This window comes from Amblyomma mixtum, chromosome 3 (genome assembly GCF_055824585.1).
Source record: "Amblyomma mixtum isolate Tamu chromosome 3, ASM5582458v1, whole genome shotgun sequence".
Taxonomy (NCBI): Eukaryota; Metazoa; Arthropoda; class Arachnida; order Ixodida; family Ixodidae; genus Amblyomma; species Amblyomma mixtum.
The window spans coordinates 96,976,777-96,993,076 of NC_143014.1; the positions used below are offsets into that span (position 1 = coordinate 96,976,777).

General features: G+C 44.7%; 1 protein-coding gene across 9 annotated transcripts in view; it reads right to left on the reverse strand.

The window, feature by feature from the left end:
• LOC149351065 (uncharacterized) overlaps positions 1-16,300 on the reverse strand; it is a 60,875-nt gene that overhangs the window by 35,909 nt on the left and 8,666 nt on the right. For 7 of the 9 annotated variants that reach the window (XR_016290501.1, XR_016290500.1, XR_016290502.1 and 4 more), the window contains exons 2-6: positions 7,312-8,450; positions 2,171-2,280; positions 1,239-1,306; positions 1,086-1,156; positions 952-1,015 (exon numbers count right to left, since the gene is read on the reverse strand). Coding sequence is in view for 6 of the 9 variants with exons in the window: in XM_089580264.1 (XP_089436390.1) it covers positions 952-1,015; positions 1,086-1,156; positions 1,239-1,306; positions 2,171-2,280; positions 7,312-8,450 (1,452 nt within the window). In the remaining 3 variants the exon portion in view is untranslated. Of the gene's footprint in view, positions 1-951; positions 1,016-1,085; positions 1,157-1,238; positions 1,307-2,170; positions 2,281-7,311; positions 8,451-11,631; positions 11,828-16,300 lie in introns of those variants that run through there. The other 2 variants (XM_089580263.1, XM_089580267.1) reach the window with 2 other exon arrangements.

Here is a 16,300-nt window from a genome sequence, read left to right on the forward strand (position 1 = left end):
AGTTCAGACGTCAAAAAATATCATGCTTGATTTTCAATTATACGACACCCGGATTATACGACGGTTTCGCGCGGTCCCCTGAATGTCGTATAATCGAGGTTCCACTGTAGCTCAGCATTTCTAGCCTTCCTCGTCATATTCACCTTTCCATTTCGGGCACTCCGTACAGCAGGTGCAGCACTCACATTTGGCCTTCGTCCCATCATGAGCGCTCGTAGGCGACTCCGCAGCCATAGAAAACGAGTCTGTGAATGCGGCTGCCACAGCATCACCAATATGTGCACGATGCGCACACATTCAGAGAGGTGCAATCACGAGGAGGTGTCATAGCGTGCACAAGACTGTTGACTGCTTGTTCCAGCAGCTTGGAAATTTGCAGCTGAAGGGACTTTATTGCATGACACGGATTTTTGAGCGTTCCTCGCAGTCCAAATAACTAGACACAATTTGTCTTTGGCACCTGATATCTTTCATTGCCATAATTAACAGTGTATTTTCATGTATTTCCAAAACGTCCAGATTTGCACAACCCTTGAATTTGGCAGTTTTTTGTGGCCTGTTTGATAACTTTATTTGTGGATAATTCAATTTTTTTTTTTGTTCTGTTACTTGAAGTGTGAGTTTATTTTAATAAACATATTCAGAAAGCAATTCACTAGTGATAACTTATCAGCCATTTAACCAGAGACTACAAATTCAACAAATCAGTGCTTTTAAACCATGTTGTATGCAGAGAAAATTATCATAATTACATCTGTACAAAGAAAAGGTTCCCAAAGAAAATTTAGTCTTTGAATTACCAGAAGTTCACCTCAATATGATCAAACTTCAGCTTACTCAAATGATAATCTCCGGCCCCTTAAAGGCTGAAGTTATGAGAGTCTAAGGTAAACACTGTGCAAAATGACAGGTTGAAAATGTCACAAACCTTGTCCCATCCCATACACTTACCAAATAACGCCTGTTTCGCTCGGCATTATTGAAATTGAAAATTTTTTTTAGGCTAACCAAGATACTGAAAAAAGAAAGAAAAACAACATTAAGCCAATAGCCAAAACAAACACACACACAAAAGTTTTACGCACCTTGGTTTGTCTGACGCTGCATCGATAAGAATCACTCTGGCTTTTTTTTTCCTCAGAATAATTTTAAAAACCTGGAACATCAAACAAAAACACCCTTCAAAAACTGAACGCCACATATCAGATGAAGCGGCATTCAATTTAGTTCATGCTTACGAAGGCAGGCCAGTGCAGATGCCTCTTCCATTCCACCCAAACAACATCATCTTCAGCAAATTCCAGATCTGCGCACACAAGCAAGAATGCAAGAGTGAGACAATAACAAAATCACAAAAGGCCAAGGTGATGTGCTTCGAAACCACTCATAAAATAAGCGCTGCATTCAAACCTCTACTACCCATCAGTAGCAGAACTGCTGAAACAGCACAGCAAAATTTGGAAGAATACAATAAAAAGCATGTTTTTTTTTTTTTTTTAACATGTCAGTGCTCAGCAGCAATGCTCCCCATGACTGGAATTGCACTCAGACCTGAATGGCAGCCTGTGCAACAGTGTACAAATCGATCAAAGAACACTGAAAAAAAAAACAAAAAAACAATCAGATGCATTTTTTTTTAACAAAAGATAGTTGTGGGAGTGGTAATGATCATGAAAACAATAGTAGTAAGTCCTGCATTGAATATAATATGTCATACGATGACCTCAAGCTTATACACTGCACAATGTAGAATCTTGGTCAAAAGTCTTAAGGCCAAAGGCTTTTCGCTTCAGCCCCATAATAGAGCCATTACGGCACTATTAAAGACCGAGGGACCTTGAAATGCTAGCAGAAGGTTTCTACTGGATGTAAAGAAGCTTCCTGTTTGACTTTTGTTTTGATTGGTACGCTACATGGAGCTTTCTAGGACCATTCACTTCGCTGCAGATGAACGCTGTGGCTTTAAGACTTTTGACCAAGACTGTACATGCTCGGAAGCAATTTCACTACACTGTCAAGATGTGATCTTCAATGCTGAGAATGAAGTATATAAACAATGGTTACTACAAGGCACCTTTCCTCTGTCTTGTCTATTTTCTACAGTTTTGCTTTCATTGCTAACCTTGATAAACTAGACCTCAGTAAAAAAAAAAATGGCAGAGGTACATACCTTCCAGGGATATGGGTGCTGAACGTTTAGAGGTGGGTGCTGAACGTTTAGAGGTGGGTGCTGAACGTTTAGAGGTGGGTGCCTCATCTCCAGAGCTGTCCTCATAGTCCCTAAAACACAGTGAAATAAGGCAAAGTGTGTAACAGCACTAAAGAAACTATGATGGGCTTAAGGCCTAGGGTACTGCTAATACTCTTCATGTTTGCTCAGTGAAGAATGGCGCTTCTTTTGTAAAGAAGGCTGCAATTAAAACAATTTTTTTCGCCCCCAATCCTCCATAGTCAAACCAATGATGTCAAGTGTGATGCCATAATGGAGCAGACTATGATGTCTTATGGAGGAATTATTATGTGTGAGTATTGTGCCATTAATGCCACCTCTCTTGTTTTTTAAAAAGTACAGATGAAACCAAGGCGCCCGGTCCAGATGGTATTTTTCCCCACATATTGAAACGCTGTGCCTAGCCAATCGCATCATACATTTATATCATCATCATCATCAGCCTGACTACGCCCACTGCAGGGAAAAGGCCTCTCCCATGTCTCTCCAATTAATCATGTCCTTCGCCAGTTGCGGCCACCGTATTCCCGCAAATTTCTTAATCTCATCCACCCATCTAACTTACTGCCGCCCCCTGCTACGCTTGCCTTCTCTTGGAATCCACTCCGTTACCCTTAAGGACCAGCAGTTATCTTGCCTTCGCATTACATGCCCTGCCCAAGCATACTTCTTCCTCTTGATTTCAACTAGGATATCATTAACCCGCGTTTGTTCTCTCACCCACTCCGCCCGCTTCCGATCTCTTAACGTTACACCTATCATTTTTCTTTCCATAGCTCACTGCGTTGTCCTTAACTTGAGCTGAACCTTCTTTGTTAGCCTCCACATTTCTGCCCCATAGGTGAGTACCAGTAAGATACAGCCGTTGTATACTTTTCTCTTGAGGGATATTGGTAAAGTTCCATTCATGATCTGAGAGAGCCTGCCATATGTGCTCCACCCCATTCTTATTCTTCTAGTTATTTCCCTCTCATGATACGGATCAGCTGTAACTACGTGCCGTAAATAGACATTCTCTTACTACTTCGAGCACCACGCCATCAATAGCAAACTGCAGCAAGAACATGTAGATTGAGTTCCCGCGACAAAAAGACGAGTTCAGATTCCTCTTCAGTGCACCTTTAACTCTTATCCCTAACTGTTCCCATTTCAGGCCCCGGAATACTGTCTGTAAACAGGCAGTGAATAGCATAGGCGACATCGCGTCTCCCCGCCGGACACCTTTCCTTATTGGAATTTTATTGCTGACTTCATGGAGAACTATGGTAGCTGTTCAATCGTTATAAATATCTTACAATATTTTCACATAACACTCTTCTACACCCTGACTCTGCAATGCCTACACGACTGCTGAGGTTTCTACTGAGTTGAATGCTTTCTCATAATCAATGAACGCTATACATAGGGGCTGGTTATATTCTGCGCATTTCTCTATCACCTGATTGATAGCGTGAATATGGTCTATTGTCGAGTATCCTTTACGAAAGCCTGCCCAATCATTTGGCTGATTGAAGTCTAAGGTTGTCCTGACCCTACTAGCGATTACCTTATTAAATACCTTGTAGGCAACAGACAATAAGCTGATCGGTCTGTAATTCAAGTCCTTGATGTCTCCTTTCTTATGAATTAAGATAATGTTAGCGTTCTTCCAAGCTTCTGGTACTCTCGAGGTCACAAGGCATTGCGTATCAGGGTGGCTAGTTTTTGTAGCACAATCTCTCCTTTGTCCTTCAACAAATCTGCTGTTACCTGATCCTCACCAGCTGCTTTCCCTCTTTGCATTGCTCCTAAGGCTTTCTTTACTTCCTCCTTTGTTACTGGCGGGATGTCCCATTGCTGTGCTCTACTGCCTCTCTCAGCAACAATCTGATTGCAATCGCTACTGTATAGATTTGTGTAAAACTCTTCGGTTACTTTAACTATCTCACAAGGACGGTACAAAAAAAAAGACGAACAATTACAGACCTACTTCATTAACATCCATCTCATGCAAAATAATGGAGCATATTTTGTACAAAAAAATAATGAAATATTTATTAGAACACAGATTATTAATTGATGACTAACATGGTTTTCGCAAGGAGCTCTCCTTCCCAACACAACTGATTGAATTTTACCACAGCTTAGTATCCGAGGAGAATAAAAACAGGCAAACAGACTGCGTCTTTTTAGATTTTCGAAAGGTCTTTGATCCGGTTTGTCCCGCACTGTTGCTCCACAAACTTCATATGGCAAATATTAATCAGGAAGTGTGCAACTGGATCACCAATAACCTGTCCCAGCGTTGACAATGTGTAATACTGTACGGTGCTACTTCCCCTAGCGTCGAGGTCACATCGGCTGTTCCTCAGGGTGCTGTTTTAGGGCTGCTATTATTTTTAGTTAATATGAACAGTATTCCTGCCGGCATATCATCACGCTTACGTTTATTCGCCGACGATTGCGCCATGTATAGGAAAATTGAAATTGAACAGGATTCTACTGGTTTGCAGACATTGTTTCATTGTGCGAGAAATGGAAGATGCAATTAAACGCAAAAGGAATGTGTCCGTCTGTCCTTCACGGGAAAAAAAGAAAAGAAAAATTAAGACTCGTTTCATTTTTTAAACGCTGATGTTTAAAATATATGTATAAATATTTCCCCAATATATGTATAAATATTTCGAGTGACTACTCCTGGAACGACCATGTGAATAATATAGTTGGAAAGACTGCCAGAGCATAAAATTTAATTGAATGGAATCAGATTAATGCACCTTTTACCCTAAAAAGCACTGCCTACATTTCATTCGTTCGACCGATCCTGGAATATGCGTGCTCTGTTTGGGACCCTCACCAAAGAACCTTGAAGGATAAAATTGAAAGAAAACAGAATAGAGCGCCAAGGTTCGTTCTGAGGCTGAGGCAAGTGAGGGGAGAGCTGCACTAAAATTAAAACTGAACTGGAATGAAAGCGCCTTCCTCTCGCCGAAGAAAATGGCACTTGAAATTATTATTTCAAATATATAACGACAAGACTGAATTAACAAAGATATTTATTTTAAATAGCCGTACTGTATATCTAAAAGAACTGATCATGACTTCTAAATACAAGAATACCAGACTAGAACGAACTTTTATCCTAATTCATTTTTTGTAAGAACCATAACAGAGTGGAACCGATCGTCTTGTAACCAAGTGTGCTAATGATCTATTTTTTTCCAAGCTGTAACCTTCCCTGCTTACACGACCTTGGGCAAAGTGGGGTACCTCTGAATAAAGATGTTTGTTGCCATGAAAGCTCAGGCAGAACGCGGCAGTTTCCTCATCCCTTTGACCTGCCCACTCGCATTGCCATTGCTAGTACTTGCTACAATACAAATCAGCTAAATGATTTTGAAACCATCTATGGTGTGAAAATCGGCCGGGAAACGTGGCCCCTATTCTAAACTTACTTCGTTCCTCGAGGAACTTGTCTTATGAAACAGTCACAGAATGGCTAAAGCAGAGGAAGAGGAAGAGGTGCTCAGTTGCAGTGCAAGATGTCGGACCTGGGACTGTATCCCAACTTGAGTCTTTCAAAAACGTCCCTTTGGCGATACCAGGTTAGCCAAAATGCTAGAAGTAGATGTGGAAGATCTGAGCCACTGCATCCGCTTCTGGCGGTTTGGCTAATCGGGTGTCGCAAAAGGGACGTTTTCGAAAGACTCAAGTTGGGATACATGCCCTGCCCCCTAGACAGTGAGGTGCACGTCACAACCATTTTGTGCATGACTCAGTGACTGCTGTTGTATGGCCTCCTATACTACTTATGAGGCTAGTGTCAACAGCCTCAGAGGTACACCAGTTCTGGAACAATCACTTATGATATCAAAGCAGTTATGATAGTGCACAGCTGTGTAGCAGCCACACTGAACAGCAGTGATCAAAAATGCTTCAAAAGTGCTTGTAAAAAATTACCTGTTGGTGTTTTGCACTGGAAAACCAACAAACTTGCTTTCTCAAAGCCTGGACACACTACCATACATACTCAATCCTAAAGCACACATTTTTTCCAGAAAAAAAACGCCTAAAAATGACATGCGCATTAGAATTGAGAACTAAAATGAAACTATGCCACCAATGCCCTATTGTCACTGGCATCACAAAATAGTGGCTCTGCGTTACTTGCGCGTTGATATTATCAATACTGCGTACTGCAGGCGTGGATACAGAAAAACCTCATGAGCATCTGAAGTGTCCCTTCAGCAAGGCACTGACCTACACTTGTGCAAACAGGTTGGTTGCGAGATGCACAGATGCGCAAAGTTCATTAAAAATACAGGCAAACTTGTGTGCAGAGACTTTCTAAGCACACACTGACTAATGCAGCTGGCAGCGCACTGAGAGCACAACTGCTGCTCACACTTCCATTTAGGGGGGGCAGGGGGGGGGCACAGCGTCCTGGCACTGAGCCAACTGTGCCAAGTTCACCGAATTCTTGGTATTTCTCTTCAAAGCGGAGAAGAAGTGGTCTGATTGCTTCGGATTTGTTGGTAGAGTGTTCAAGATGGGCACTTTGTAACTACTGGGTAACACGTGTTTTGGCAGTGAACAGATTTTTAGAATGTATGAGCATGTGAGCATGGTTCTTCTGACTTCAAGTGGTGGTTCACTGGTTTCTACATACAGACTGTTTACGGGCGGCATCTTGTGTGCACCAGTTGAAAGACCCAAACCTAAATTGTGTACGGGGTCCAGTTGTTTCAAGTACGACAGCCTTGCTGAACCATACACTATATTTTCAACAATATATTGTCATAACATTTAATGCTATCCTTATTGAAATTCTACAAGTTCTATATCAGCAGAGTACTGTTTGCAGTTAGGGTTCTTATTCCACTCTCGACATTCATGATTCCATATTTTAGGGTATCCATCGTCTCAAACAAGGTATAGCAATAGCTTTTACTGCACATGCAAAGCTGTGCATTTATGACCAAAAAACTACACAGCACAAATGCAAGCACCTCTTAAAGAACTACGAAATAAAACTTGCTGCAAGTGTGCAAGCAAAATAACGTGGGGGGGGGGGGGAGACAAGATGAAAATAGCAGGCTTACACAAGTGCTTGCTTGGGCGTCTGGTCTGGTTCCACTGACTTGTTTTTTGCAGAGGTTTTGGTATTTGCCTCCAACTTTCGTGGTGAACCTTTACACTTCACAACTGGAGTCTCGCTGGCCTCTTCAGTGCCTTCATTTTCAACAAGTACATCAGGTGACAATGACCTTTTTTTTGACATCTCAGTGGCTTCAGTGAAAGTGTTGGCATCCCAGCTGAAAAAGTCCTTAATGAAGGCACAATCTGCCTTTTTGTGTCGCACAAGATTATCCATGCGACTTGTGCGAAAACTGCACTTGTGACAAGTATAGAGGCTGTGGGTGCTGTCAGAGGCACTCCTAGATAACCCTTGTTGCCGAACATGTGTAACACAGGTCTTCACATTGCTTTTTCTCGGGGCCGTGTGTCTTACAGCAACCTCACTCCTGTTGCGAAATTTCATCCGCTCCATTCTTGAAGGAAGGGACTTAAGCGGCATAGGCAGTTCAATATTCCTTGAAACTACTTCTTGTAAGTTTGGTGGTATTTGTTCAAAGACAAACTTGCTTTTGAGAGGTGCAGACTGGGCTGTGGGTTCTGAGGTGGGCACTGCATAACCACCATCAGGAGACCCAGTATGCATTGATCTCCTCCTTTCAGGCTCAGTGTCTGCTCCCAACACACTGTCTGTTGTCATGGTTGGCTGATCTGCTCCAGATGCTGAAGCAGCTTGTTCCATGGCATCATGGACAACATCTCGCATGGCTTCTTTTTGCGGTTCTTTAAGACATTGTGAAAGGGCTTCCTCCTGTTTTTCTGGTTCTTTGGTGAGCTGGAGCGATGCTTGTTTTCCCTCTGCCACTGTTTCAAGCACCTCGTCTTCGCACACCGCTGGAAAGCCCCCGACAAGCTGTGGTTTGTCTAGGCCAGAGTCCATGGCAGCAAGTGCACTTTCTGGGCCTGCTGAGCTGCCCATAGCAACAACAATCTCAGACGCCAGAAGTGCTTCCGGCAGCTTTTGAGCAGATAGCTCACCTCTGCAGATGGACTCTAATGCGGTAGCAGCAGAAGCAGCATCATCAGAAATGGAATTTTCACTGACATGTTGCTCCTCTGCAGCTGCTATCACTGGAGTAGATGGGCTCGGCTCCGGCTCTTCCATCTGGCAAAAGTACAAGAAAAAAAAAAAGCCTTCAATAAAAGTACATGCGAAATGTACTATTAATTATTAGGGCCACTCTATAAAAAAGAAACTAAACCATGCACTGATGAGGTGGCCACTACCGCCAGTGCCTCACAATGCCACACACCGAAGCACAGCACAACATATTTTGTAGAGCCAGGGTAAAACTACTTTTCCGTTGCTCCTAATGCAAAAAGCAAAGGGGCTTCAAAAACAAAAGGGCCTCCTATTCTGACAATTGAATAACAGGCAAATTCATGACTTTTTCACAGCTTACTGCAAAATACAACCCTCCCATCAATATTCAAAACTACCAAAATAGGCACACGATGCACCAATCAAAAACTTACTGTGCTTTATTTCAATGACCAAAAATATAAATGCTGCTTGGCATTTACAGTGGCTCAAAAACTATAATGCATTTTCTGAGAAACAAGATGAGAGAAAGAAAAGAAACAGGCAAGAGAAAAGAGGACAGTCAGCTCATATCACCGCATCCAAGGCAATGCAAAGCCCAGAAGTCAACCACACAGTAAACTGTTCTTGCAAAACAAAAACCTACAGAACAACATTTTTAATTATTACAGTTAGGCATGTAGTTTTCATTAGATATATGTAGCTGGCCATCATTAATGGCCTTATCACTTTTTAGGGTTTTGAAAATACAATTACAGTCAGCACTGTGACAACAAGTTTTGGCTGTCACAAATGCATTTCAAAGACTGCACAGCGCAAGTCTTTGGCATGCGCACTGCAACACTAAGCAGTTCACGTCACTCTGTGGCACAAGTGCAGTGTGACTTTTTCCCAGCCACTGTACTTTCTCCTAGTTACACGGCCACCTGAACTGTGAAAAAAACAAAAAGAGGCAAAACACAAAAACTTCCAAATACCGTAACAAACCTGAAGCTACGATTTTCACGTAATGGTTCTCACCAAACGCTGCTTACCTCATAAGACACCTCAGTCACAAAGACCTAACCTGCTCCTTCTGAGTGCAGCTTTTACTAGAAGTATAAGCTAAATGTCCCATTAATCATTATCTGAATAAAACGGGCCCACTCTGTGAAAAAGACCCGAAACCATGAAGTGGGATGGTGGCCAGTCCCATCAACAGCGAGACATTAAGATGCGCCTCGTCTTTCTCTTCTCAAACCACAAATACATGAGCATGCAAATGAAAACCTCTGCATTAAAAGCAGAAAATCCAGAATTTTTCAAAAAGCAAGAAGTGAGCCAAATTCATCATGCAGACAGCAGGGGTAATCTGCATGAAATCATTTCAGTGCCCCAAATGATAACTCGGGTACCCTTTTCTTGGTGCTTGAACAGTTTTTTGAATGACTGAAGGGCCAGTATTACTCTGGACATGCAAGCAAAACTCCAGTCCTCTCATTTGTTGTACAACCACCAAAACCATTTCGTCTATCGCCATTTTTCTGCGGCAAATGCAAATTCCGCATTACAGAATGCGCTGTAAACCTGCTAACATCCTCCTGTTATTTACAACTACAGAAACAACTTTGTGCAAAAGATGAAAGGCAAGACAAAACCATATACTGCACCGAGTGAAGATATTGTTCATGATACCAAAGAAAGTACAGTAGCCTGCGCATGCGCCAAGCCCCCTTGTCCACCATTTTTACTGGCCATGGCAGGTGAAAATGTAGGGGTTCGCTGCAGGTGTTCATACACGAACGACATTTCCTCAGTCAATGTGACGAGCGCGAGACAAGAATTAGGTGCAGTACTAGCATTTTGATGCTAGTAATGATCCCCACACACATCAGCATCAATCGTGAAGACGCAGTCAGATTCCCCAGAGTCCTTTAGTCACGAATTAAACAGATCAAATACAGCATGCAAGGTGTGTCCACAGATGCTACAGCCTAGCTGCTCTGGCTAGGTGAAGCCAGCACTGTTCTCAACTACTGCTCTTAAAATAAGCCCACCCACCATTGCAGAGGAATTTTTGAAGAAGAGGTGTAAGGGAGCTTAAGCGAGCGCCAGCCAGCGCCACCTAGACGAATAAGACCTCTGCGCTAATTCGCCGATGTCAGCGCCACGTCACAGCAAGAGGCGCAAGCCACGACAGTCGTGACCTCTGCACCTGCCCCAACTTGTTACAGCACGCTGCTGGCATGGTGCAGCAGTTCCTCTACATGTGGTTGTTTTAGAGCACAGCTCTTAGGCGCCTGTTCCAGCATTCCATGTCGTCGGTGGCGTAACTGGCTGTCTAAGTAGCACAGTGAAACGCCACCTGGAAGGTGGCTGCCATGGGAAGATCCCGGAGGGTGGCTAGCAGCAAACACGCCACCTGCCAGCGGTGGCAGGTGGCGTGTGAAGAGCTGCACTCAAACTTTGCATTACCGACTACTGTAATCGCCTGCTAACTTTTTTTTGCGGTTGTTTACTTAGGCATGAATGTTCACAGGGTTCTTTCTCGAGAATTTCTTAGGCTGTCTGCTTCTGGTGTTCATGCCGGTGCGCTACAAGTGCTGAAAATGTGCGTGAAGTCACCATGCTTAGGCAGTAGAGTGAACATGCCTAACAACTGCTGTGTGCCTGGGTGTTGCTGCAACTACGAATCTGGACAAAACTCCTGCAAGCCCACTAGTTGGAGATCACTTGGCTGCCTGCCATACACTGAGAGGATTTCGTTCCTTCACTGCATTCCATAGTAAGGATCTGTTTTTTTTTGTTTTTTTTTTGTTTTTTTTTTTGCATAGAATGCAAAGCAACCACATGCAAGTCACTACCAGCCATACAAGTGCACCAAGTCTTTGCTTGTGCCTCCGACTGGACACTGCTTCATAGAACTGCCTAAGCTATTTACCCAAAAATTGTACCTCAAGGGAGGACCCAGAGGCTAATTCGTCTAAACACTACTGCGATAGAAAGAGCCTTTACAGTCTCCCTTGGGACGTTTCACTCCGACAAAGAAAAATATACAATACGGAGCCTAAGTGACTCAGCTGAACACCTGCGAGCTAGTCGGTCTGCGTTTTGGCATACAATTACAAGCACTGGATGCCTCATATAGTTGTACGTTGTGGAAGATGGTGCACCGTGGATGATGAGATACTCTGTGAATGTGAAAGCTGATTTTTCTATTACCTTGCACTACCTAAAGACACCAAAGACAAGGCTTGAACCACACCTGTTTGTTTCTCCTGTGGTGAGAAGCAAGAGGGCTTCACAGAATTCATAGATTTGGGGCAGCTCTATTAGTTCTAGCTCATGAGACTCGAAAATTTGCGACACGATCCATTTTCTGCATGGCCTGCTATGCACAACACCGTCAAAGGACAAGGATTATGACATTCATTTCCTCAGCGAGCAGCTGAAGCATCTATCTGCAAAGAAAGAGCGATGATACTGTTATGAAGAAGACCAAGAAGCAGGCAGTGGCGTGGGACGGAGTGCTCGCGCTAGGCCCGCAACCATTAAAAAATCATATTTAATCTGTCATCATGTCATCCTGTTCCTTGGCTTGCCACCTCGTATCAATATTTTGTAGACTAGATGGTGTACTAATGCAAACTTTTCATAATATATCACATCACACTCCTGCATGAGAAGGTATGGAGCCATCACCATGCCGCATTCTGCTCAAAAGCTTTTTAAGCAGGATAAATAGCAAAGCTGTTCACGACAATAACAAAGAAGAGCTGAAACTCTCAAAAGCAAATAAATGGACCTGCTTTTCATAAATAGATTTCCCCAAGTACACAATCTTGATACTCTATATCACGCATTCATAAAAAAAAAAAAAACTCTGCCTCTCCCGTAACCGAGTATAGTAAGCATGAAATGTTTACGGGCATAGCACATTGGTTGTAGATGGTATTAGTCAAAATCTTGAAATGGGTCTAGTGTTCAACACACCACACCACACTCTTCTTGTTGCGTCGAAGCGATAGCCTGCAATAGTCCGGGCTTAGGTAGGCAGCCGCGAACCGTGGTGGCCTTGTCGCTTTCGGGAGCGGCCGCATAATCATGGCGTTGTCGGCAGGGGCGAGCAGTCTTCTGCTGTGGCGTATCACTCGCAAAGCGATCGCTTTCCGCAAGACGCTTCCTACCTCTCCTTTCATCAGGCTCCACTGCTCGGCTTAAGCAGCTGTGATGGTGGCAGCATTGAAATGCAGGACGATGCAGAAGCATACGCGGACACGATGAGACACAGGCCTGACAAGAATGTAAACGCAGTGCGTTCGAATACTCCGCGAGCGAGTATACATCTGCCTGCCAAAGGGGGAAACGTCACAAGCTGAAGGCCCAGCGGCCGGTCTTTTGCATGCGTGAGTGTGGGACCGCGGTGCCATCCTTCGGGACAGTGCGGAAGCAGTTTTTTCGGCCAAAGCCCTTCTCGCCCTGGAGCTCCTCTCTTGCTCTAAGCAGCCTCCTCTCAAAGCCCCTAACAGATCACATATGAGTCTCGTTAAATCTCGTACGGTGCCCGGATGCTCTCGTTTCAGCTCCCGGATGTGTGGAATTCAGTGCCCGGATGTTGGCTCTCGGTCTCGACATGACGTCACCACACTGCCGACAACGGGAGCTAAAAGCATTTCATGCTTAAAATAAGATTGTTATACATCCTGACATTAGCTCCTGCAAGAATTTGCACGCACGCAAATCTTTCTGCGGCGTCCACGAGGCCTCAAAACTTGATGCAACGGAGGAAGAGCTCAGGCCATAGTTTTGTGCACGATGCAAGAATATATTTAGGGGCTGACACTCCGCTCGCCGCTCCTCGTGCTTCTTTTGTACACTGACAAATGGCACCACGGGATGTAGGCCTGTCAAGCCGCCAAGCGGCGGTGGCCGTACTACATGTGTTGAGGGATCGTTCAGTGGCACGACGTGTATGTGTGCTTGTTTAAATGCAGCAATGCACAGGAGAATTGAAACTGATGTCGGTACCGAGTCATTTCACGCTACCCCGTGTTCTACTTGCTGGAACTACATGAATGGGCGGAACAGCAGCGAGAACGCGGCTCTGTGGTCCTTTAGAGCTCATCATCGAAATACATCCAACGAAAGGCTTTTTCCTACACTCGCGTGACTGCCAAGGGCATGGTTAACTATTCCGCCTCATAAAGATAAACGGTGGGCATCAACGTACACGGTCCCATATTTGGGCCAAAGAGCCTATACGCTTACATTCAGACATTGCTTGAGCAGTGTAATCAGCCAAACGGTGTGTTCTTGCCAGGCCCACCGTGCAGAGAAGATGGTTAACTTTGGCAATCTGGCTTCTTTGATGTGCACAGAAATCTCAAGGGCATTTGTGCACTTCACCTGCATCACAAATACTGCCTCCGAAGCCGGGAATCGGCCCCGTGTTCTCGTGCTTGGTAGCAAAACTCCACCCCTATACGCACGAGCGCTGGGAGCAAAAGGAAGCCATCAGTGCTATGCTTTAGTGGTGATATCTGCGATGCTTTAGTAGTTAGTACAGTGCACTTTTAGCTAAGCGACGTGAAAGTGATTTGCAAAAATGCCACAGTTGTTCCTCCCAAGTTCATCCTTTACGCCAACATCGACAATGCTGAGTGGCTAAAGATGTTTAAGGAAGGGTAGACCGGCATGCACGCGAAAAGATAAAATACTTGAGGCTGCAAACTGGACTTGGTGGATGTCAATTGCGCAGAATTGCAGTGCGCATGCTTAAATGCACCACCAATCATTCGAAAGTCTTGGAGATTATGCACCTGTATATTTGTTACAAAAACTGCCAGCATATTTTCTGCCTTTCATACCACTGTGTTTTGTGGCGGATGCAAACTGCTGAAGGCCACGAGATCGTTGACTGAAATTATTTTCTGCGCCACCGTGCCACCTCGCACCTAGTGTGCTTATGTAGAAGGTTCTTCGGAAAGTGAGGAGTGATACAAGCCGACAAGGGAGGGTCCAGACTGCCGTTAGTTTGTTTGCTGGCATTGTGACCTACATACTTTTTTGAACCCGAGTGGTCAGAGCACTTGGCTGCCGCCATAGCACATGGGTTCAATCCCGCCTGTGGCACCCACGTTTCAATGGAGTCAAAACGCAAAAGGTGCCCATGTGCTCTGTGAGGTCAGTGCACATTAATGCATCCCAAGTGGTCTGAATTAATCCGGAGCCTTCCACCGCGGCTTCCCTCAATAGCACATGTGTCACTCCGTGACGGCAAAATAGCAATTCTGTGCAACAAACAAACAAGATTAGGCACGAAACACATTTAGTTGCAGCTTGATGGTAAATTTTCGGATAGCCAGGAGGCCAAACCAGGACAGCAGTTCTGACGATCACTGCATCAGTCTCCTTAGATGATGACCATGTACACTTCTCAGAAACATACATCCACGCAATGTGAAACTGCTAACTATACAACAGACCTGGTCTCTCGGTTGCCATACTCTATTTGCTCTGGGGATTACCCCGCACCACAGGTCCAGGCAAAGCCACCGCAGTGGCTCAGTGGTTATGGTGCTCAGCTGCTGACCCAAAAGACAAGGGTTTAAACCCAGCCGCGGTGGTTGCATTTAGATGAAGGCGAAATGCTAGAGGCCTGTGTACTGTGCGATATCAGGGCACATTAAAGAACCCTAGGTGGTCGAAATTATCTGCAGCACTCCAGCCCTCGCCTACGGCATCCTTATAGCCAGAGTCACTTTGGGACATTAAGCCCTTTGAAACCAAACAGGCCCAGGTGAACATGCACTGAAGAAGCTTCAAAAAGTGCAATTTAATCAACGCAAGTCTGCTAGCCCGAACTGCAGTTGATACAAGGCATGCATTGCCCAAAATCACAGCGAGTCCTACGTCCATGCCACCACGGTAGCCTTCCCAAAGATCACCACGGCAGGTATCACACTGCAACACAAAAGCCTAGTTTTAAGCCTAGTTTTAGCGGAACTTGTTCGTGCACAGTGTCCACCACAACGTGGAAGCAGAGAACCGAATGTTCATGCATTGAGATGCACTCACGGACGGACAGATGGACGGATGAGTGGATGGATAATGCTGAACCATTTAAATTGGGCGGTGGCTCACGTCACCTAGCCATGACTTGTTAAAGGGACAGTGAGGAGAGCTCTATTAATGTTTTTTTTTATAGCAAAATCCGATAGTTTGGCATTTCATGGCTTTGTTGCCACTTGGCCGGCAGCGAAAGATGCATTTATTTCTAAGAAATTTGGATTCGAAGGTGAAAAATTTTTCCCGCCGCTCTGATTCAAACTTTGGATTCTCTTATGATGACACAGGACTAAGTGACGTCAAACATGACGTGCACATGACGTAACGCAGACTCCGTGATTTCTGGCAGCTAGCGGTGCGGCCTAGCACCAGCCGAAATGAAAGCTACCGCCGGCCGCACGTTGAAGGCATCTATCGGCTATTGCGGCCGTCGCTACTGTCTCTTCATTTACGTTTGCACCAGCGTTACGATGGATCCCGTTCTCGAAGTCGTCAACGAAGTTCTCGCAAATAGACACTTTTAGCATACTGTGTACCTTGTTACCGTTAGCGGAATACCAGGAGCCCGCCTACCGCCGGTGAGCAGGCGCTGATTGGTCCCGATGCTGCAGGCTGCCGGGTTCGTGGCGCCATCTGGCGACGTCTAGGAGATTTGTGCATGCATTGGCTGCGCCTCAGTGATTTGTGGCTTCTCGTGTCCTAGTGTTGCTAGAACCATTGGTTCTAGCAACACTGTTTTGTCCTATGACGTCATCACGCTTGTACTTGCAAGTTTGGCCTGTGGCGGCGATACCTGTATTTTGGTTCTTGCTCTTTTCTACGTTACAAGAGCTTTGTTGTCAGTATGAGTGGCGTTTTTGTAATCA